General features: G+C 39.5%; 1 protein-coding gene across 4 annotated transcripts in view; it reads left to right on the top strand.

The window, feature by feature from the left end:
- Positions 1 to 23,291, top strand: part of MAPK9 (mitogen-activated protein kinase 9) — a 32,978-nt gene that overhangs the window by 1,230 nt on the left and 8,457 nt on the right. For 2 of the 4 annotated variants that reach the window (XM_081900640.1, XM_081900643.1), the window contains exons 2-8: positions 12,225 to 12,395; positions 13,156 to 13,285; positions 15,290 to 15,348; positions 16,173 to 16,311; positions 17,499 to 17,664; positions 18,834 to 18,905; positions 22,960 to 23,142. In XM_081900640.1, the coding sequence (XP_081756766.1) occupies positions 12,274 to 12,395; positions 13,156 to 13,285; positions 15,290 to 15,348; positions 16,173 to 16,311; positions 17,499 to 17,664; positions 18,834 to 18,905; positions 22,960 to 23,142 (871 nt within the window). In that variant the 5' untranslated portion in view covers positions 12,225 to 12,273. Of the gene's footprint in view, positions 1 to 8,371; positions 8,526 to 12,224; positions 12,396 to 13,155; positions 13,286 to 15,289; positions 15,349 to 16,172; positions 16,312 to 17,498; positions 17,665 to 18,472; positions 18,545 to 18,833; positions 18,906 to 22,959; positions 23,143 to 23,291 lie in introns of all 4 variants that reach the window. The other 2 variants (XM_081900642.1, XM_081900641.1) reach the window with 2 other exon arrangements.

Genomic DNA, 23,291 nt, shown 5'->3' with positions numbered 1-23,291 from the left:
AAAAAATTCCTTCCAGTAACACCTTAAAGACCAACTAAGTTAGTTCTTGGTATGAGCTTTCGTGTGCATGCACACTTCTTCAGATACCATCTTCAGATACTATCTGAAGAAGTGTGCATGCACACGAAAGCTCATACCAAGAACTAACTTAGTTGGTCTTTAAGGTGTTACTGGAAGGAATTTTTTTTGTTTTGACTATGGCAGACCAACACGGCTACCTATCTGTAATTCAAGCAGCAGTTATTGTTTAATGTAATTGAATAGCACATCTTGGTTGCCACTAGTGCTCCTCTTGATGTCATACTTCTCTGGATAAGAATGACTGTGCTTTAAAATTAGTATGGTGTACTGTCCGCTTGTCAAATTGTTGAGTTTGAGTTGTGTTGGATTGTGTAATTATATCCCTCACATAGAGAAATTACCTTTTAAGAGAAGTCTGCTTGTTAGATCACTTTTCCGTTTCATGTGCCAACACATAACTGAAATTATTAAGAATGCTAGCTAAAAGTTGCATTCTAACTTACATGATACTTGTTGGTAGCTTATTTTGTTAAGAGCATTTTTTTGGTCACATATAGGGAACATGTTTTTCTTCTGCTTCTTTTTTCCCTATTGCCCTTTATACATCCCTTCTTACATTTGAAAGTGCTTTTTTATCGATCTTGTATTCATGTTCTTGTGAGAAGGGTCTCTGTTTAGTCATTTTTTAATAGGAGGGGAAGGTGATTCTGGAGTATTTTTTACTTGTTCAAGAGTGCTCAATAAATGCATGACTGAGTGGTCATCAGAATCATGGATATTCAAATCCAATACATTTTCTGTTAGATATATCTTGGAGATAGTTTTAATGTGAACTATTGTTTTGGTACTGTGACATATACTGAGTTCCTCTGAAAGTAGGTAGGATGTAAGTTTTAAAAAGAAATGTTCATAGTAAAGTCTAAGCAGCTGATATACACACTGGAACTGCACCTCTAACCTAAGAACGTAAGATCAAACTAGAGGCCTGTCTTGTTCAGCATTTTATTCTCCCAGAGGTCAACCAAATGCCTATGAGAAGCTTACAAGAAAGATATGAGCACATTAGCACTCTCTTACTTGTGATTCCAAACAAAAGATATTCAAAGGCATACTGCCTCTGATACTGGAGGTAATGTCATGATCATATCTAGGAGCCATTGCTCACCTCCTGGAATTTGTCTAAATACTTTTTAAAGCCATCCAAATTGATGGCCATCACTACATCTTGTGATAACATTTCCCACAGTTTAACTATGTGCTAGCCTGATTGTACATCACACTAAGCAAAATCATTGCTTAGCACAAATGTGTGAGTGTGCAGACTTTCAAAGAGGAGATTGAAGCTGCTGTGTTCCTCACTGGTCATTCAACTGCTGTGCTAAGCTAAGCCTTGGTCATCCTCCAGACTCATGGCTTAGCTCTCCCAAACAAATCTTGAACTGTTAATCGCAGGACAAACATTGGTTACAGCTCATGGTTACTGTGGAGAGAGCTAAAGCATGAGCCTAGGTTCACATGACACACTAAGTCAAGCCATACTTTAACTCAACACAGCAGATTTACTTAGAGAGGGGCAAAGTGGCTGTAATGTCTTGAGAGTCCACACACTCGTGCATTCATGCTAAGCCATAGATTGACATAGTGTGGTATTTGTACCAGATCAATTCATTGCTTTGACCGTCCCAACATTTAGCTTCATTTGATGAAATTTTTCTAAGAACTATGAGATGTGCAACTCTGTCTTATGCAAGTTCACTCAGAAGTCCCACTGAGTTCACTGAGAATTATACTGAAGTGTGCATAGGATTGAAGCCATTTTGTTTGTTAATGTTTAGTTTAGAGCCACTTCGTAAGTTAAGTTTATACACAAGTACAGTGGTACCTCTGGTTACAAACTTAATTTGTTCCGGAGGTCCGTTCTTAACCTGAAACCATTCTTAACCTGAGGTACCACTTTAGCTAATGGAGCCTCCTGCTGCCGCTGCACGATTTCTGTTCTCATCCTGAGGTAAAGTTCTTAACCCGAGGTACTACTTCCCGGTTAGCGGAGTCTGTAACCCGAAGTGTTCGTAGCTCAAGGAGTTTGTAACCCGAGGTACCACTGTACTGAACATGGATAATAATATTTAGTGTTGTTGCTTTCCAGTATATTAATCATGGCAAAATTACAAATGATAATTTATAAATGAGTTGCATGTTAGTCCTACAGACAGAAGTCGATTTCATCTAAGAGAAACATAATTAATAAGGTAGCCCTTACTTAAGAGTGCATGTAAAACCACAGCCTATGGAACTGCTAATATATCTGTGGCAAATAACCACACTCTTTTTCTGTACATGCAGTTATGAAGACAAAATGTGCATCATGCTTCAGGGAGTAGTAGAATTAAACTGATGAATTCTAAACTGGAGCATTCCCTATTCATATATACAGTAAATCAGATTTATTCAGGCATTTAAATATTTTTTGGAAAGTGTTGCTCTCCTAATTTCCTAGCCACACTGACAATGTGAATTAAATAAATCTGAATTGGGTAATATTGGGAGCCTCTATGTGCAGATTTTCATCATGTGCAAAACATTTTACAGTGACTAAAGTTAATTTTTGAACTATCTAAAATCGAATTTACTTCAGAAAATTTCAGTTGCATTATGAGTTTTTATTTCCCTTGCAATATAAGCCCTTTTAGTGTTATTGCAGGGATGCATCAAAGTGCCCAATCCCCTAGTATTTCCTCAGTCATCAAATGAAAGACACTTTGTACCTACAGCTATATGTGTGAAAGCTGTGTTGATATAGATAGTTGTTCTGTTTGCATAGATGGTAGCAGGTGAAGCTACTTGATGCACCCCCATTCCTGTAATGTTCAATGTAGGAGCAATAATGCTTGAATAGGGCAATGGTAAGATATACCATATATTGGTTGCACTTAATTATTCTAGATGACAGAAAAGGCCTTCAAATATGTACAGGAAGTTACAACAGAGTAGATGGAGGGAGAGGGGAGAATGAGGAAGGAAAACAAAAGAAAAAATAAGAGTATTGTGCCACCTTTAAGACTAATATTTGTATGATACAAACTTTTGTTCACTAGAACCTACTTCAGCATACAGAAAATGCCTATATAAGACCAGAAAAGCAGCTAGCCAGAAATCCTGTTTTTATGAGCCTACTAAGAGACTAATAGAAAAAGAAAAAGGCTTCTATCAGGTGGACTGGCAGATGAGAAGGAGGACTCTCAACCCTTCCTTTGCCAGGTCTCTGTGCTGGGCAAGGTGAAAGGCCTTGCATTCCTTGGTAGCCAGAAAAAAACCCAAGGTGAGCTGGAGAAGGGAGAAGGATGGAGTGACCCTTCTCTCTTTTGCTTACCTCCCTGTATGAAATTGCCTGCCCATGCCTGCATGAAAATTCTGCTTGCCTGTGGTAGCCAGACAAGACAGAAAGATAAGTCTCACTTTTAAAAGATTTGTTTTTTCACTCTTATAATCTCTCCATATGCTGTCAGATTCTTTCTCTGTACTTCTACAGCTGCCTAATTCAGTTTTAGACACTAGGGCCAAATTCAACTAACCTGATGCCCTACTGGCACACTAACCGCAAATTTGTTCTGTAGGGTCAGGAACACCCCCCCCTTTGAACTGTGGGTGGGTGGAGGGGGTTGTTGTTCTGGCAAGCAGAAATGCTTGTGCTGATGGAAGGATCCGGAAGAGAAAGGCACTGAATTCCTCCCACAGAAATTACTTTGACATGCATGAGACATTTTGGGTCCACCTCTTAAGAGATGGAGGAAAAGAAAAGATAAGGTGGCAAGCATGGTCTTGGCCAGTATTCTGTCTCAGTCAGCTGGTGGATGAATGATTCTCCATGTCAAAATGTTACCATCACATAGAAAACTAGATTTGGTGAGAAGTGTTCAACTCTAGTCTTCTCCTTGATGTGCTAGTTTTCTTTGTGCAGGATGAAGAGCTTTTAGTCATTTATGTCTGCTTCTGCAGCTTGGAATGATCAGGGGTGAGTGTCCATGCCACCTCTGACTGATGTGACAAACTCTTCCTCCTGAGCTTGGAGCTAGGGGGGGGGGGGAACTGTCCCTACAGTTGCAGCATGCTTTGGAGACATAATGTGAATATTATCTCTCCTGTATTCAGCTCCAAGTTTGAGGGGACTGTTGAGCCTCATTTGTATTGTTCTGTATTTTGGGGCTCTCCAAACACCTTGGAAGCACAACATGGTGAGTTCCAGCCCCCTCCTGAACTTGGATCTGGGGGCTGGGGTTTGTTCCTTGTCGTGGGCTGTATTTTGTAGGTGTTCGGGGTACCTCAGAAGTTCAGTGCTACATCAGAGCAAGACTTGCTAACCACTGCAAATGGAACAGTCCACAAAACTTAATATCAGACACACTGATTATGATAACTGCCACCATTTTGTAAATATTCCCTGTTTAATAAAGTACCATGCATCTGTTGGCCTTTTGGTCAAATCTTCATCAGAGAAGGGCTGAACAACTTTAACAGTTGTAGAGACTGAATGACCACCACAGCAAAGGGGAAGTACTTTGTAATGTGCATAAATGCGATTCCTCTTTCTCTTTCCCTCACCAGTTTGTTTAACTTGGTGGTCTTCTACAGTGGAATCTATGCTTAAAACAGTGGTGTTCCACCCTGCTTGCAGATACCTAGCCCTTGAAGCTAATAAGTCTGGATAAATCCCTAGACTCAGAAGTAAGCCCCAATGGGATTTATTAATGGGCAAAATAGGATTTCAGCTTTAAGTATACAGTTAATATGAAGACTGGTGCAGCTTTGTAAAAGCTTGAGATTATCCCCAGGTTGCTACCAAAGCATAGCCTTTGGTAACTGCCAGTGTGTGCTGTAACTTCCAGTCAGGTACGCAGCAAATAATGTGTGGGTAAGATGGCACTGGGTTGAAAGTATTATGAGTGTTTATTGCTGCTGGTTGTACTGGTGTGTGTGTGCAGGGTACACCACTAAGATCTGACTGTTTAAATTATAATGCCCAGTTTTTACACTGGCTCTGTATTTAGTGAGCTTTTTTCTCTGTCTTTTCTATTCTATATTGCACGTATTCTGCAATGAAATTCTGACAAGAACCTTTGGTAGCAGTTGTCATTTTATATTCCACTGTGCCTTATTAGTTGTACTTTTTATTGACACTCTTTTTTGCATTAGCAGTTTGTGTGACTCTTTTGGTGATCCAGAGCAGATAAGGAATGTTAGATATGTGCCTGGCTGACTGTATTGCGGAGAGAAGGGATCAACAGAATCCCAGGCAGGGTAATATTGACTCCCTAGAATACACTGGGGGAGGGATGATGTTAGGGAAAGTAGGCAGCAGGCACTTGACCACACACACTTACCTGTCAGTAGAATCTAGGTAGTCATGCCAACCCTCCCAGCTTGAAGTGCTATTGCTGAATGCCAGGTAGGTGCATAATAAAACATCTTAAGGTGCTAACCAGGTATGCATTACATAGAGCTGGGTGAGCCTGACTGTCCCAGCTGTGCCTACCTGGTACTTAATATGACAGTAACAAGGATTGCAAATTCTTTCATTAGTAATCCAGTGTCCTTGGGTACCAGGGTCAAGGGAATGCACCTAGTGTTGGGTCATGGATACAGAACAGGGATCCTCACTCCACTGCCCAACAGCTTCCTTAGCAGAGCTAGCTGGAACCATCTTAGTGGTGATGCTGGGCACCCAGCTCTGTATGTCCATACCATCAGAACCACATGTAGCTGGATCAGTGCTGAACTGGTGCCTAGAAGTGATAATAGGCTGGATGAGGATCAACAAGCTGAATCTGAATTTTGGCAAGACAGAGGTACTGCTAGTAAGTTGTTCTATGGTCTAGGGTTTTTTTTTTTTTAAGAAGAAGGAAAAAGGCGATCATTGGACTACTTTGAAAATACAAATTTCCTTCCCCCTGAAAAAAGTTGATTTTCAAAGGATATAAAATCCACACATCACCACGATGAGACTGACCCCTTTTTTTGTACGCATTAAACCTGCAGAGGAAATAGATTGATATGTCCGTCTCTACAAATGGCTACCTCTTTGGTGTTTCTGTTCTCCTAGACTTATGCTTGATTTGATTAACATGATCTAAGTCAGAGGTTTGTGTTGTTGCTGTGCTGTTTATTGTGCCTGTTTATTAAACTTTCATTTTTACATTTGCTGTTTGGTTTTAAATATGATAATTATTTTGGCTGATAGATTGTTTTTATTTATTGCTGTATAAACTGCTTTGGGAGTTTGTATGGTGAAAAATGGTCTACAAATGTTGGAAACAAGTAACGTAAATAAAATGGGGACTCCAAAGTTTTTATACCTCCTGAGACCTCAGTGTAACAATATGTTGACAGCTAATTTAAGCAAATTCTGTTATATCTAATGTACAGTGCTTTACAAGTCCGTGCATAAAAATCAGTGATTTTTATGGGAGTTTTATTAATCCCAGATTTAAGGACACTCCCTCAGTTCCGAGGAAAGGTTCTGTTACACAAAGTGAACACTCTTCCCCAATTCCTGGAATATAGGGAGTAGCCAGGAGAGCCAGCTGTCCTCTATATTGTGATGCTTCTCCACAGTGTGGTGTTAGTGGCAGCTGTTCTCTTTCTTTTCCCTCAACTTGGAGCTAGAATTTAAGACTAGGTGTGGTAAAAGAAACTCTACTTGCAGGTAGCCTCCATATCATTACAGCAGAGACTGAGCACAGACTAGTACTCTTTCTTTCCTACCAGAGAGGGAATAGTCAGTCATTATGTGGGTGAGGTTTTTAATGAATGGGGTTGAATTAATTGATCCTCTTTTTGTTTCTCTTGAATTATTTGTTGTTGTTGTTGTTGTTGTTGTCCATTCTCATCCCACCTGACTCTTGAGAAGGACAAAAAAAAGAGGAAAAATAAATTAGCACCCAGGTCTAGTATATTTGCCTGGCTTGGCAAATAGCACAGCTAGGCTATGTAAACACCACAGTTTAAAGTGGATTAGATGTGTGCAAGTTCTTTGTGTCTTCACATGGTATTGTCCTTATCCAAGTGGCAACCTCCACTTCCCCACTTTAATAAAAAAAAATTATTCAGAAGTTACAATACAGTTACAGTACAATAATTTCAAGCCTGCATTCATGCTACAATTGCTACCTAGTGTATGTAGTGATTTTAAAGCAACTTTGCAGTGGTTTGAAGGGGAAAATATCTATAGCATGCTGAAGCCTGGGCCACACAGGTATTTTGCAAGATTGATTAACTGATTTAATGTAATTCATAAAATTTATACACAACTTGAGTGTTTAAAAAACTCCTCAAAGCAGTTTATAAAGATAATAAAACAATATAATTATCAATAAAAGCAATAAAAACAACTTTAAAACTTTCAAAAGATAAAATCAGTAATAAACTAAAAACAGATTAAAGCATATATGTCTGCGTAGGCTTATATATACAACAATGTTTTGGTTCTTAGGGTACTTAATGGGTTTTTTTTTTGAAAGACATATGGGCTGCAATTTCAAAAGCAATGTGAGCCTTGTCACCCCACATTTTTGAAGCTGATGCCCTGCCTCCAATATATTCAGCTGCTTCTAGTAAGCATCTATCATCTGAAGGAGAGCTGAAATACACTTGTTTGGCTTTGAGCACCTTTTTCTTTGAACTTGGTGTGCTTTGTGTGGCTCACAGACCATATGTTGCCCACCTGAAGATTGGAGGTTATGTTTTACTTTTTACACCTAGACATGAATGGACTTGCTTTTACTGAACGTGCCCAGTTCTGAACAGAGAAACATCTATGTTGGCTAGGGTATATATATGTGTGTATTATGCACACAGATGTAAACACTCAGAAACTGACTTATTGGTATCTATGCCTGGCAACGGAAACTGAATGTATATCACTGTCAAAAATACATTTTTCCAGTTCTGTAGTGGAATGTAATAAAACAATTTTGAACATTTCAACAGAAAGATTTTACTTGTTTAAATTGTATTTTGAATAAATAGTGAAATGTAATCTAAACTCTTTAGTGAGGCTGTTTTTTTTTATTAAACTTGTAAATAGTTTCCATTTTGGTTATTTTACTATAGTATAAGCCAACTAGGTTAAAGCTCTGCTACTTACACAAGTGCAATATTTAATAAACACTAATCAAATTTACCAAAAGTTTTGGTCATATGTATTAATGATTTATAAGAGAGGCTGATTTGGCATCAGATTAAAGTTTTGAAGTTTCAATCTCCTATTCCTTTCTTACTTTCTTTTTCAGGCAAACCGCAGTTTACCTGTAGATCCAACTATGCTAATTGTGGTTTGTCTTTCCTTCCACACCAGAACTTTAAATCCACCAATTCTGCATTGGAGGGCAAGCACAATCCATAACCTGCCAATTTGGATGTTGCGGCAAACTATAGCTGGCTTTGACCTGATAACCATACCATGGTTTGCTATGTGTGAAACAGCTGCAAACGTATAATCATTTGGAAATGTGAGTTACTGGTACTTTGTTGCATGTTCTTTTTTTTCTCCGTACCCTATAACTTTTCTTGAACAGACAGTTGAATCTAGTTCATATTAATGATACTTCACATAATATGTTGAGATTGGTGGAGGAAGGGGAAGAAGTGATGATGATGGGACCAGAAAGGCTAAAGAAGGAAAGTTTAACACAAATATTTCCATGAAATTCAGTTATGACAGGAGTATTTTGAGGTGGTATACAGTTGGGCAGGTTTCTTGAAGTAATCTAGGCCTTATTGCCAACTTAAAACATTGTTTTGACATAGTATAGTCTGGTGGTGTTCACCAGCTTCTGCAATTAATTTTATTTTCCAGTCCTTCTGTATTATGCATGTTGTGGATATATAATTAACTTGAAACACTGTCAAGTTTCTTGAGATGTTTGTTCACATAAATGCAGTCTCTCGTGTAATTCACATTAACATTAGATATAGCTTGTCATCTTATTTTAAAAAGCAATTTTAAGCCCCTGCTGCCTGGATTTGTTTTGAAATTTTGCAGCACATTCCCCTAGCAGACAGTGAAATTCTGTAGTTGGCAGAGTGATCCAAACAAAACAGTCCGTTTGGCTGAGGATAACTTCTTTTTTGTTTGCTTCTAGTGCTGTAACTAGGGACACAGGTGGCGCTGTGGGTTAAAGCCTCAGCGCCTAGGACTTGCTGATCGAAAGGTCGGCGGTTCGAATCCCTGCTGCGGGGTGCGCTCCCGCTGCTCGGTCCCAGCGCCTGCCAACCTAGCAGTTCGAAAGCACCTCCGGGTACAAGTAGATAAATAGGGACCGCTTACCAGCGGGAAGGTAAACGGCGTTTCTGTGTGCAGCTCTGGCTCGCCAGAGCAGCGATGTCACGTTGGCCACGTGACCCGGAAGTGTCTCCGGACAGCGCTGGCCCCTGGCCTCTTAAGTGAGATGGGCGCACAACCCCAGAGTCTGTCAAGACTGGCCCGTACGGGCAGGGGTACCTTTACCTTTACCTAGTGCTGTAACTTAATTCTCTCCTCCCCACACAGATACTTATTTTACAATATTTGTCATATTCCCACAAGCACAATCTAGGAGTTCAAACATTTTCTGCTCACCAAATGTCCCACCAAGGAGTACAAAACAACTGCTGTGGAAGCAGAAATTTCTCTACCTCCTGCATCTGAACCAGGGTGTGGGAAGGAAGATGTGTTTTCATGCATCTCTTACAACATGAAAGCACTGGCAAACAGATCAGTCCTGCCTGAACTGACTGTGCTGATCATCTTCTTAGTCTTCTGCACAAAAATGTATCTGGATTTGGGACCATTGGTAATAATAAAGTAGGAGTGCAAACAAACATCATACATGACATTGTTTGACTTAACATATTTACTGAAAAGTAAGTCCCATTAAAATAAATGGGCCTTATACTCCCAGATACATGGGTTCAAAACTGAAGAATTGTGGGTTAAGAATTTCATTCAAAAAATGTACAGCTTGATAGCAGAGGTGGCTGACATTGGTTTGCAGCTCTTTTGGGGGCTGTATGCCAACCTGAGCCAATTTAACTCATGCACACAAGCTTGCACATGCATGCACACTCACACAGGACACACAAACTCAGAAGGAGGAGGAATAGACTTAGTTCAGGGAGTTGGACTTGATGACCCTTGGGATTCCTTTAAACTTTACAATTATCTGAAATAAGTACAGTGGTACCTCAGGTTAAGAACTTTGCTTCAGGATGAGAACAGAAATCGTGCTCTGGCGGCGTGGCGGCAGTGGGAGTCCCCATTAGCTAAAGTGGTGCTTCAGGTTAAGAACAGTTTCAGGTTAAGAACGGACCTCCGGAATGAATTAAGTACTTAACCCGAGTGTCAGGGAACTGCCATCAGAGCCAGAGGGAGAGGGATGGGTCCAGAGGGGTTCAGGAGAGCGTCCCGGGAGGGAGAGAAGCAGCCCATCTGCTGGGGAAGGAATTCAGTGTAGCACCAGTGGAGAAGGGGGGCAGATGGGGGAATCGGCGAGGTGGCTCCATGACTCCTCGTCGGAGACCAGTCGGGAGAGCACGGGTCCTCCGCTGCCCACACCCTCCCTGCGCAGAAGGCTTCCGCGCAGGGAGAGTAGGCGGCGACTAGGCATCAAAGAGCTTCTTTGCTGGAAGAAGTTCAAGAAATGCCCACTGACGGATTCTGCCAGCGATTGAGACAGCCACGGGTGAGAGGCTGTCCAGACAGAAAGGGTTCACCCAGGTAAACTAGCCAGGTGTGGTGTCGATTTACGCACGAGCAACCCCTAGAACCATTACACCGAGGTACCACTGAACTGAACATAAGTGAAGCGGGGACGGGCAACATACACATAAAGAAAGAGAGGACAGACAGTGACACAAACTTAGCAGTGTATTTGCTGTCTTGGACAGCTTTGGTGTATGAGGGTCATCGGTTGCTTCAGTTCTTCCTTGGGGGGGGGGGGGAAATGTTAAGGATTAATGTTAATGGGTTAATTCTCTATGAATCAGCAGAGATAACTCATTCCCCACCATGCACCTGCAGGCATCGTGTGACTCTCTTATCTGTGCTAGTGGGCAGATTTGGCAAGTGACTTTGTGTATAAAAGGGCTCAAGGTTACAGCATACTGTGTGGGTCATGGTAGGAGAATTGCTGAAGGCTGTCTGTTGGAACTATGGATTCAAGTGAAAACTTTTTGAAAAGATCGTCTGAGGAAGAAGTTGGAAAATTTGTGGACTTCAGAAGTTAGAGAACTCTTATCACAGGCATCCCCAAACTCCGCCCTCCAGCTGTTTTGGGACTACAACTCCCATCATCCCTGACTACTGGTTCTGTTAGCTAGGGATGATGGGAGTTGTAGTCCCAAAACAGCTGGAGGGCTGAGTTTGGGGATGCCTGTCTTATCAGCTGCAGGACTTTGAAAGCAACTGACCTTAGGACTTGACTGTGGACTTTAACACAACAAGGACTTTGAAGCAAAGAACCCTCTCTGGGCTCAGAGAGAGAATACTACTTGTAATGTTTGTAAATGGTGTGTGTTCGTATAGTCGTGTATGTCAGTATTAGCCTAGTAAAAACAACTCTCCTAAATGGCTGTTTTCTGCAGTGAGCTTAAACGGCTTAACTGGAGCTTTTTCAGCGCCAACACACAACACCCTGTTGTATTCTCCTACTTCATCATTGCCATGGGAAGGAGTAAGAAAGCCTCCTATGTTTGAAAAGGCACCCTTCTCTATCTGGTGTGGCACCACTGCTAGAAGATTTTAGATAAGAAATGGAACAGAATGCTTCTTCCTCTGTTCCAAGGCACTTGAAGACATTCTACCCATGGAACTGACTGGAAAAGAATGGTGCTGTGCCAAAAGGAGAAGAGGTAGACTTCTGGACTCCATGGGGCAGCCACTAGCCTATTGTTGCCTGTTACTTGGGACAGGGCAGGAAACCCACACAGAATAGGACATGTGTGCACAGGAAATGCTATCTCAGCTAAGATAGCATTGCACTGATCAGTCATTCTGCTAAAATCACTTTTGGATCATCCATTATGCTAGTCAAGTCTCTTAAGTTAGTCATCTAAATGCACATCGTGCTTTGTTCTCTCAGTGGTTGTCTAATTTCTAAAGAGAAATGCTGTTGGCAGCTTTGGGTACATATTTATAAAAAGTTTCACTTTTTTTGGTTCTCTTTCTACAGATCTTGAAAACTGCCAAATTCTGGGAGGAAAACTACATGACACTACATCATGAGCGAGAGTAAATGTGACAGTCAGTTTTACAGTGTTCAAGTCTCAGACTCGACATTCACTGTACTAAAACGTTACCAACAATTGAAACCTATTGGCTCTGGGGCTCAAGGCATTGTATGGTGAGTAGCTACTTTTGGACAAAACTAGTATAAGCATCAAACTGTAATATCTCCAAAATTTTGATCAAGGACTCAAAGTATTATTATTATTATTATTAGCCGCCCATCTGACTGGGTTGCTCCAGCCACTCTGGGTGGCTTCCAACAAATTAAAATACAAAACACAGTAAAACATTAATCATTAAAATCTTCCTTATATAGGCGTGCCTTCAGATGTCTTCTAAAAGTGAGGTAGTTTTTTATTTGCTTGACATCTCATGGCACATACCTTAATTCCACACATACATAGAAACAACAGAATCTAAATATTATTTTGAAGTACTGTACTATTCTGTGATGAAGTTGAAAATGAACAGAACCTTTAAAAAGTCCTATGTCAGAATAAGAGCTCAACTAAAACAACAAGTTGATTAAAGAAATTATGTAATCGTAACGCCTGTTCTAGAGAAGAATTGTCTCTTAGTTTTTGACTGAGATATAAATGCATCTGCCTTTTATGAAATTTCTAACTATACTTTGACTAATGGAACAGGATGAAATGCTTCATGCATGGAGGTGTTAAAATTAGTCTAGTAATAAGATCTGATTTATTTTTGGTTGAATAAACTAAAACTTGAGAGGGTTTTCATTTGTGCACTTTGCCCTTCACCTAAAACAAGAAGTAGTTTCCTTGGGGTGAGCTTGTCTGTCATATACCCTGACACCCATGGCTCTGATTTTAAAAAGCTGCAATTAAGATGTTTCTGTTTTAACTTTTCAGTGCTGCATTTGATACAGTTCTTGGAATAAATGTTGCTGTAAAGAAATTGAGTCGCCCTTTTCAAAACCAAACACATGCAAAACGAGCTTACAGGGAACTTGTGCTTTTAAAATGTGTCAATCACAAAAATGTGAGTAATGTTAATTTATATTAGAAACAAGTAAATGTAAAATAATAATTGAATGAATGTCAGATGAATCAACTGGAACGAAAGCCATTATTCTGTGATTCAAATACAGTGGTGCCTCGCAAGACGAAATTAATTCGTTCCGCAAGTCTTTTCGTCTTGCGAGTTTTTCGTCTTGCGAAGCATGGTTTCCCATAGGAATGCATTAAAAATCAATTAATGCGTTCCTATGGAAACCGAACCGCCTTCAGACCGGGTCTGGGGACAGTCTGTCCCCCGACCTCTTCTGAAGGCTGGCGGGGGCGAAAGTCTTTGCTTCCCCCCCCCCGCCTGCCTTCCCGGGACAGTCCCGGGGGCTTTTAAAATGCTGGTGGGCGGCAGCGAAGCCTTCGCTGCCGCCCGCCAGCATTTTAAGATCGCCCAGGGACAGCGGAAAAGTCCTTTGCTGTCCCTGGGCGATCTTAAAATGCTGGCGGGCGGCAGCGAAGGTTTCGCTGCCGCCCGCCAGCATTTTAAGATCGCCCCGGACAGCGGAAAAGTCTTCCCCCCCGCCTGCCTTCAAAAGCCGTCCAGGGGCTTTTAAATCGCTCTCCCGGAAAGGCAGGCAGGGGGGAGCAAAGTCTTTTGCCCTCCGCCCGCCTTAAATCGCTCTCCCGGAAAGGCAGGCAGGGGGGAGCAAAGACTTTTGCCCTCCGCCCGCCTTCGGAAGAGGTCCAGGACCTCTTCCCAAGGCGGGCGGGGGGCAAAAGTCTTTGCTCCCCCCGCCTGACTTCAAAAGCCGTCCGGGATAGCGGGAAGCGGTTCCCTGCTATCCCGGACCGCTTTTAAAATGCTGGCGGTGGGGAGCAAAGCCTTTCGCCCCCGCCGGCCTTCCTGGACCTCTTCTGAAGTCCGGAGGGGGGGAAAAGGCTTTGCTCCCCACCGCCAGCATTTAAAAAAAGGTCCCCGAGATTTCCCTATGGGCTTTCGTCTTGCGATGCAAGCCCATAGGGAAAATTGTCTAGCGAAGCGTCGCAAAAACCGAAAAACCCTTTCGTCTTGCGGGTTTTTCGTCTTGCGAGGCATTCGTCTTGTGGGGCACCACTGTAATTAAATAATTGAGAGAGAGATCAATTTTTGCTCTCTCCTGTACCTCCTGTAATGAAACACTGTAGTTGTTTTAGGACTATTTCCTAATTGCAATGTAGAAGACTAGTTATTCATGTCATATTTCTTTGAAAAGCTAACTAAATTTGGGTTTTTTCATGCAGGTCTCTTTGTGGTCTTTTTGTTGTCTGTAGTTGGCTTTAGGTAACAGTTCTTCGGATAGGAATGATCTATGGCTTACACCACAGATTGGCAACCAATATTTCTAGAAACGTATTAAAAAACAGTCCAGTATGTTTCTCTTTATGACCATTAAAATGACGCTCGTCCCTTCCAATTCTACGATTCTATTATTATTAGCAGGCTTATAATGTATATTTAGTAGCATGTATACTTCTTAGTAACTATTATGTTTTTCTTCAAAAAGCAGTAAAAAAACCCCTTATCGATAGGGTATTGATCTCTTTCCACTGAATATTTGAACAGGCAATGTGGAAATGTATTTTCTAGGCCTTCTAGCAAAAGAATATATCACTGAGATGCAACTGTGCTACTCCCATAATCTAAGAAGTGTCATACTTCAAAACTCTGGTTATTAATTTATCCATGGATTTATTATAAATAAAGCTATTCAATCCATTAAACAAATATACTTGATTTATCTCATTTATGTTGAAATATTGATTGTCCCTTATGGAACTTGACAAAAAAAATAGCATTATGCAAACTGAATGAGGATCATGAGTTAGTTCTAAAATATTTGTGAATCACTATGTTAATCTCATTTTTCTTGCTACAAAGCTTCAGGTAAAAAGTTATTAAATAATCTGATCTATATGCTGACATTGCCATGTACTGTTTGATATTTTTTTGGCAAATGATTGTGATGGTGATTATAATTCTTTTATTTTGGTTTTACAGATAATTAGTCTATTAAATGTATTCACACCACAGAAGTCACTAGAAGAATTTCAAGATGTGTGAGTTTACTTTATTGTGTTTTCTTGATAAATATCCATTTAAGATTTTAAGACCAGATTCTTGATGTTCTCTGCCTGGAAGCAGTTGGCCTATAAATGATTTTTAAAATATATTGTGCTTTTTGGAGAAAAATGCTGAAGCCTTCTTGTAAGCATTGAGACTTATGAACAAAACATGACACTCCCCCCAAGTGTTCATTTCATCATTAGGAGATGGGTTATTGTTTTGTTTTTGTTTTATTATGTGTTCTCATTTTGTATTTTTATGTTGTGACCCGCCCTGTGATCTTCGGATAAAGGAAGGTATCCAAATTAAATAAATAAAATAAAAAAATAAATTTTACTGGCCACATAACTGACATTGGGGAGAGGGAGTTGCTTTCTTTATTTTCCTTTGCTGAAAGAGCAGTCAAACCAGTATCTGACAATATTTTCAAACTGAGATGTGAACTAATGTCAGTTGAAGTTTTGCCAATTAACTTCAGTGGGAGATTTGTACCCAAAGTAATAAAATAATAGATTATTTGAGTCTGGATTGCTAAAAAATATTTCTGCTAAGAAAACATAATTGTATAATTGCGTCCACTGTAATTTCCATTTTGCATTCCCACAACATGTTAAGCTATGACTTACTGGGGCTGTGCAAACTTGTGGGCTCCTAGACCACCCATATCCTTTTTATGCTCTCACCCATGTTGAGCTAAGCTGAGGTCTGGCTTAGTTTGTTGTCTGTACCTGAGCTTGTGGTTACTATCTCTCATTGCTAACCGCAAGCTGTAGTCAACGTTTGCTCTTGTAAAAAAATACTTTTTTAAATGTTTCAGGTATTTAGTTATGGAACTAATGGATGCTAACTTGTGCCAAGTAATTCATATGGAGTTGGATCATGAAAGAATGTCCTACCTTTTGTACCAGATGCTGTGTGGTATCAAACATCTCCATTCAGCTGGTATCATCCATAGAGTACGTAGTGCTATTACAATTGTATCGATAACTGACTTTCATTAATTAACCTCATTAAGAATATTCAGCTATATTTGAAAGGGTTTATTTTATAATGACATGACAATTAGGACTTGCCATGTTCGATCAATCCCTTTTATATTCTCATACAAGAGGGAAACAAACGATATCCTGTGGTTGTGAATTCTGAAGCTTAACCAGATTTGTCGTTCAGTGCCCAGAACTTTTGGGTTTCCACTCCTCACGTTCTACTTTAGCTCATTGCCCTTGCTGAAAAGCCTAGGTTGTCATCCTATACCCACCTAGCTAGGTGTAAGGCTCATTAAACACATAGAAACCCAGCTCTGAGTAGCCATGTAAACAGTTGTACTATAACTATACAGTGAATTCTTAATGAGTGACTGGACAGCAGGAGCCTATACCCATTAGTAAAGTTTCCACACTTGCCTTTTGGGGGGCAAGGAGGGATTCTTTAATATTTACTCATACATATTGTGTAGTATTATTTGCATTAAAACAACTTCTAGGGACTGCCTAATCTCAGATGACCCCACTACAGGAAAGATGCATCCTGGTTCCTAGTGAAAAATGAAGGACAAACTATGGACATTCCAAAGACTAGAAAACAAGACAAAAGCAGGAGAGGGGAAAGCAACAGCTCTTTATGGTTGACTGAAACACTGACAGATGGGAGTAGCTAGGCTGGCTCATTTCACAGAAATCACTTAGATGGTACCTGCTTATCTTGCTTTGTAACTTTCTAGGAGTGTGAAAGACTTGCTTTTTATTTTATTCTGAGGAAACTCAAAAGTTTGGGCCCACTGCTTGCAGATGCCAGTGAAGGCATTTGCAGATGCCAGGTTGGCAATCCCTGTCATATGTCTCTCTGTGTGTAATTGGCAGAAATTGGCAACCTCCCCTCTCCTATAAAACAGCAGCCAACTGTTGGGTGGGGCAAGAGCTAAGGATAGAGCTCCCACAAACTTGGTTATTCCCTCCTTCCGATAGTAGATGAATTTCACTCTAGAGTCTCTTCCAGCCCCAATGTATTAACTGGGGGGGGGGGAGGGGAAAGGTACCAAGACTCCCCATCCCAGAAACGCTTAATCATGCAGATCCTGCCTCACCCCAAACACAGCACCACCCTATATATTTTTTAACATTTAATTGAATGTATTTTTTCTTAGGATTTAAAACCCAGCAATATAGTAGTAAAATCAGATTGTACTCTCAAAATCCTTGACTTTGGACTTGCAAGGACGGCATGTACTAATTTCATGATGACCCCATATGTAGTAACACGATATTACAGAGCACCAGAGGTTATTCTTGGCATGGGATACAAAGAAAATGGTAAGTTGCAGAACAGAATTGCGTCTTGTTGGGTACTTGACCAGTTGTTAGATTTCTCTGTTTCTTGAATGTATTCTTATCATTTGAGAACTGTGTGTAGTAGGGTAAGCATCATGGGGTAATTGCCTAAAGAACTAGTTTTACCTTCTTATCTTTTAAAATCTCCCTATGCAAAGAGAGATGCTGCTGGTGAGGTAGTGGAGGAGGCACCACTCAGCTACCACCAGCACTAAGCATCCTCTGAGGGAGAGGGTCTCTGAAGCAGGAGGCACTGCTGGCTAGTCAGCCTCCTTCATCCAACACCACCTCTCAGTATACAGTATGTTGATAAGGCTGTGGAGATTACCTCATCTCCTAACTCACTGGCTACAGTAGCAGAGTTAACTAAACTGATTATCTAGGTTGCCAATCTGGCAATAAAAGGCAATGGTGCATGGTGCTGAGTTTTTCTCTTGGTAGACCAGAAATGTGTAATGTGTAAGCTCCCTTTTAATGTTGCCTCCCAGATATGCCACTATAAAAATTAAACTCCAAAGGCTTATGGAGGTTTTACTAAAAAATACGCAGTCAGGAAGGAGACTATGCGTATGTAAGTACCTCAATCTAGGAAACGCTAGTTCTGTTTAACACTCTTTCAAACCAGGGACTAGTTGGCTATTATTTCAGTTTAAAGAATACTGTATAAAATAGTCTGTGGTGAATTTTTTGTTTGGGTTATTCTGAATAGCTGCCATGAATGTTTAGTGTATACTGAAAATGTGTTTGTAGATTTGTAACTTTTGTCCCTATTACACCTAACATTTAATAGTGGATATCTGGTCTGTTGGGTGCATAATGGCAGAAATGGTCCTCCATAAGGTCCTGTTTCCAGGAAGAGATTGTATCCTTTATAAGACTTTCAATGTGAACAGTTGAAAATAAGACTGAAGCGATTTTTGAGGAATTGCCAGACCCGCCGTAATATGGTGGCGTTATATTTTTAATGCAAAATGTTTCTTCGTCAAAAGTTAAAATTTGCATTTAGATTAAATGTCCTTGTCCATGTTGTTCAACAACACGTTAGCAGTTTCATTTTTTTTGCATTGTTGTGTTTTTAATGTAAAAATGTTTTTGTTTTCCACTTTAGTTCACGACACTTCATAATTTTGTCATTTCACTTTTACTTTCAGTTGATATCTGGTCAGTTGGTTGCATCATGGGAGAATTGGTGAAAGGTTGTGTGATATTCCAAGGCACTGATCGTATCCTTCCCTAATAATTTTGAATCTTAATCCACATTTACCAAAGAGTTATTTCACTCACTTATGGATGCAAAAGATGCTAATCCCCTGCCCTCATCTTTTTACTGAATGGATCTGCCACGCATGTTCAAAATTTGTGATATTAACCAAGCACTTAAACTTTTATTCTCTTCTTTGTCCACATTTAACTTCGGTGTTTGAACATTAATCATTCTTGTTTGGAATTTCATTTTTGCAGTTTTAATGGTGCTGCAAATTTCCTTGATGTTATTGGCACTGTTTAAACTGAAAATTCCACAAAATTACTGCTCAAAATTTATTGTTTTCTCTTTTTTGCATTTCTCTGCACAATGGAAATAGCCTCACAACAGTGGTTTTGTCTTGTCAGTTCTTATCTGTTCTCTTCAAAAGGATAGTGAAGGCATGCAGGTTAGAAAAATATAATTCCGAATGCTTAATTTCATGAGATTTTAATGGTTGATCATGTGTTAACCTAATAACACAATTAAATAGAAGAAGCTTGAATTTTCATTTTCTCAATTTTCTCCCATATATATTATTTTATTCTCTAAAGCCTTATGACCAACCTAACACAATTCTTCATGTATGCTGTGTCTCTTTTAAGTTGCATGTTAACACTAGTTTTCATATTTGCTGTCTTCATATATCTGTGTTTCATGCTTAACAAATTTCTGTGCAGAAAATGCATCTTACTTGTTTGAGCTCCACCAATCTAGTATCTGTTTCTCTGATCATTACTTTATATTATTGCTTAAAAGTGTTGTTTACTTGAAAGTCAATCTCAGGTAAAATCACAGTCTCTTCAGAAAACACATAATTTAATATATTTCAACAGATACTGGTACTTTTCATGACTAAGCAGAGAATTGAGAAGGGTCTTAGTGTTGACATCTTAATGCTTTCTTTCCCTCTTTATACCCATATTGTTTTCCATCTTTGTGATTTACATGGAAGCCATGTAAATGGCTATTGTCCCTATTGAAATAAGCATTTGGTTGTTAGTTTATAATTTGGGTTTGCAATCTGTGACCTAGAAGAAAGTCAAGGAGAACCTTACTACTTGAATCTTGCTTTAAAATAATCAGCCAGTTGTTTTGTCACAGTTGTTAGCAAGTGAATGTTCAAATGGCAAATTCCAGTAGGTCTCTGAATGAACAACTCACAAAGTACAGAGGTAGTATTTAGAGGCAGAACAAATTTGCACAAAAACTTACTCACAAATTGACTTTTGCTATTTGGAGCTTTTCATTTCTCTCTCTCTCTCTCTCTCTCTCTCTCTCTCTCTCTCTCTCTCTCTCCCTCACACACACACACACACAAAATGTATTGTCACACTTTACTTCCAGAAGTACGTACAGTGTGTGCAAGTTTCTCCTCTGTGCTTTGGGATATTAAAAAGACTACGGTGTTCTCTGTTTGCAATATACAGTATAGATCTTAGGCACACCAAGCTATCTGTAGTACCTTATGCACATCCTTTTTAATAATTATTAGGACCATGCAGCTCCAATTTGGGATTCTGAAGGTGTGTGAGGGATGAGAATGATTTCTTCCATTTTAAATTTCATTTGCTGCAGTTTAACAACTTGAGGGACTTTATAGAAGGCCACATTTAAAGGGACTGCCTCATTAATATCTACTAGCAAGTACTATCTAATAATTATATTTGCATGTGGCCTCTTTGTTCCTAGATGAGAGGCACATTTTAGTAATTTGGATTGTAATTATTGATACTTCTGGTGTGTGCTGTTGAAGATTTACGGTGATGCCCAAAAAACCTCACTTGATATCTATTTCTGATTAAGCATTTGTCAGCCATGTGGAACTTGATTGTTTTCACCTACGGAGTTATTCCAAAAAGATTTATTTCATGTAGACTAGACTACTGAATGCACCAGAGAGCAGAAACTGCACAAAATTGTTGTTTTAAAATATTCTGGAATTCAGTAATGAAATACATGAAATGAAATACGTGGTGTGTACACAGTTTTCGAAGGCTGCAGTTTTATGTCCCTGAAAGTACATCCTATTTAATTAAGTAGTACTAACCTCTGAGTAGACATGTTTTAGGACTGCGTAGTGAATGAAGGTTCCTTTAACTCTAGATTGGGGGAGTTCTTTAGTAAAATCCATTTATCTATGCAGATCAAGAAGCTGTCTTTATTTGTGCAATTTAGCATGTGATGTTTTAACCTTTTATAGTACTTGGTATCAAAATTCCATCTAAATGCATTTGAGCAAGGAAGGAAAAACTGAGCAATTAGCATGTTCATCTGTACAGAACACAGATTCTTTTAAAAGATACCTTAATGGCAGCAGTGATGTGGCTTTTATATTTGGAAAACTGTACTGTAATATATATATTCAAGCTAGAAGTATTTTTTTCTGATGCTTTAGAGAGCTAGCTAATTTAGCATATTTTGCTTGCATTTAGTAAACAAGGCTTAACACTTTGAAATTGCCAAGCCTGTAGTTGCAGTTGGCATCCATTGATTGTTACTAAAGAATTTATGAAATTGATTTTCTTTTGCCAGCATACTAAATTTAAGCTATTGTAGTAACTAACATAGAGAATCTTATAATGGGATTTAAAATATGTTTTTCACTGTGTCCTCGGTTTAAACGTACATCTGGATTTGCCTTTATGAAGCCTACAGAAGTACGATAAGACATGATGTTGGACATGTCTTCTCCTCCCAAAAAGAGAAGTATAGCTAGCCTTATATAGCCCCATAGACTGGTACTGTCATTCCAGTGCTGTGCTCACTCAAGTTAAGCAGAAAATATTGTGGGTAATGTCTACCATATTGGAAGAACTCATCTATTCCATTGAATTCTAGTGAGTTCTTTAAAGAAGGGGCAGGGAATTGAGAGGGCAAAATTCTGCCAAACACTTCCATTCTATAAAAGTCGGTGGAGAAAAGTTGTTGAGGATCAAAAATACTATTAAAAGCATGATCTTGCCAGTTAAAATGTACAGCTCCCCAGAAATAAATATTTGTTGGGGAGGAAGCTGCCCCAGTGGGACATGTTATTTTAGGGGTTGAAACTTGATTTTTGGAGATTTCTTCAGTGAAGGGTCTTTAAAGTATGTTTTTGGGTGTGAGGAATTCAAATCTGCTATTATTTTTCTGACTGGACAACATTTAGGTTGGTAAGTCTATATCTGAGGAAGAAGCACATAAACTGCTTTCGGAAAACCAAAGAATTATAATTTTACCTTCTGAATATGTCAGCTAATGCTAAGCAACAGCAACATAACTGCAAGTTCTTGGCAATCGTTTTTAATGATTACAGTACAATTCTACACACATTTTACTTACCAAGCACAGCTAAGTTATATTAATTTAATTTAACCAAAATATCTTTTGAAATTCCTAATGAGCACTCCTAATTTTTGTAAGTTGAAAAATCCAACACACCCTGTGGAACTGAAGTATTTTGATTTGGGATTTGGTTTTGTGCAGGGAAGAGGGATGTAACTGAAGAAGATACTACTTTCAAGTTGATTCTGAAATTTTGTCTCCATGTACCTTTTAAATGCTTAAGTTCAGAATCCACTTGGAGTACATCCTGTGACTACCTGCTAGGCAGTTATCCACATAGGTGACAAGCAGAAGCGTTTCGAAATTCTACCAGCCCTGAGTAGAAATATGCCAACAAAGTTTGGATCTAACTTGTCTCTCAAGCCATTCCCAACATGCTTCACCACCTTTTGTGAAGAGCCAGTGTGGGATTGTTCTTAGAGTGTTGGACTAGGACCTGGGAGGCCAGGTTTCAAATCCCTGCTCAGCTGTGAAGCTCACTGAGTGACCTTGGGCCAGTTACAGTCTCTCAGCCTAACCTACCTCACAGAGTTGTCATGGGGATTAAATGAAGAGGGGAAGAGCCATGTATGGCACTTTGAGCTCTTCGGAGAAAAAGGTAGGATATAAATGCAATAAATTAAATACGGTAGCTAATTCTTGTACTATACATGCTTTTTGGTGGGAAAGGGGGAACACTTTTATTTTCCTAAATGAAACTGTTGCAGATATTGACCAGTGGAATAAAGTTATTGAACAACTAGGTACACCATCAGCAGATTTTATGAAAAAACTGCAGCCTACTGTGCGGAACTATGTAGAAAATAGGCCAAAATATCCAGGTATCAAATTTGAAGAGTTGTTCCCAGACTGGATATTTCCATCGGAATCTGATCGGGACAAACTAAAAAGTAAGATTTCATGTGTGCATTATTGTTGTATTTTCATTTTTCTCAAGGTTGTGAAACAGACATCATTATTTTTTTGTACAGGCTTCTAATACTTCAAGTTGCATTATAGAGTTTAGGTTACCAGACTGGTTGCTGAAGACAGGAATTAC

Source organism: Podarcis melisellensis (assembly GCF_964234715.1).
Source record: "Podarcis melisellensis genome assembly, chromosome: 2".
NCBI lineage: Eukaryota > Metazoa > Chordata > Lepidosauria > Squamata > Lacertidae > Podarcis > Podarcis melisellensis.
This window is presented reverse-complemented; position numbering and strand designations above follow the sequence as displayed.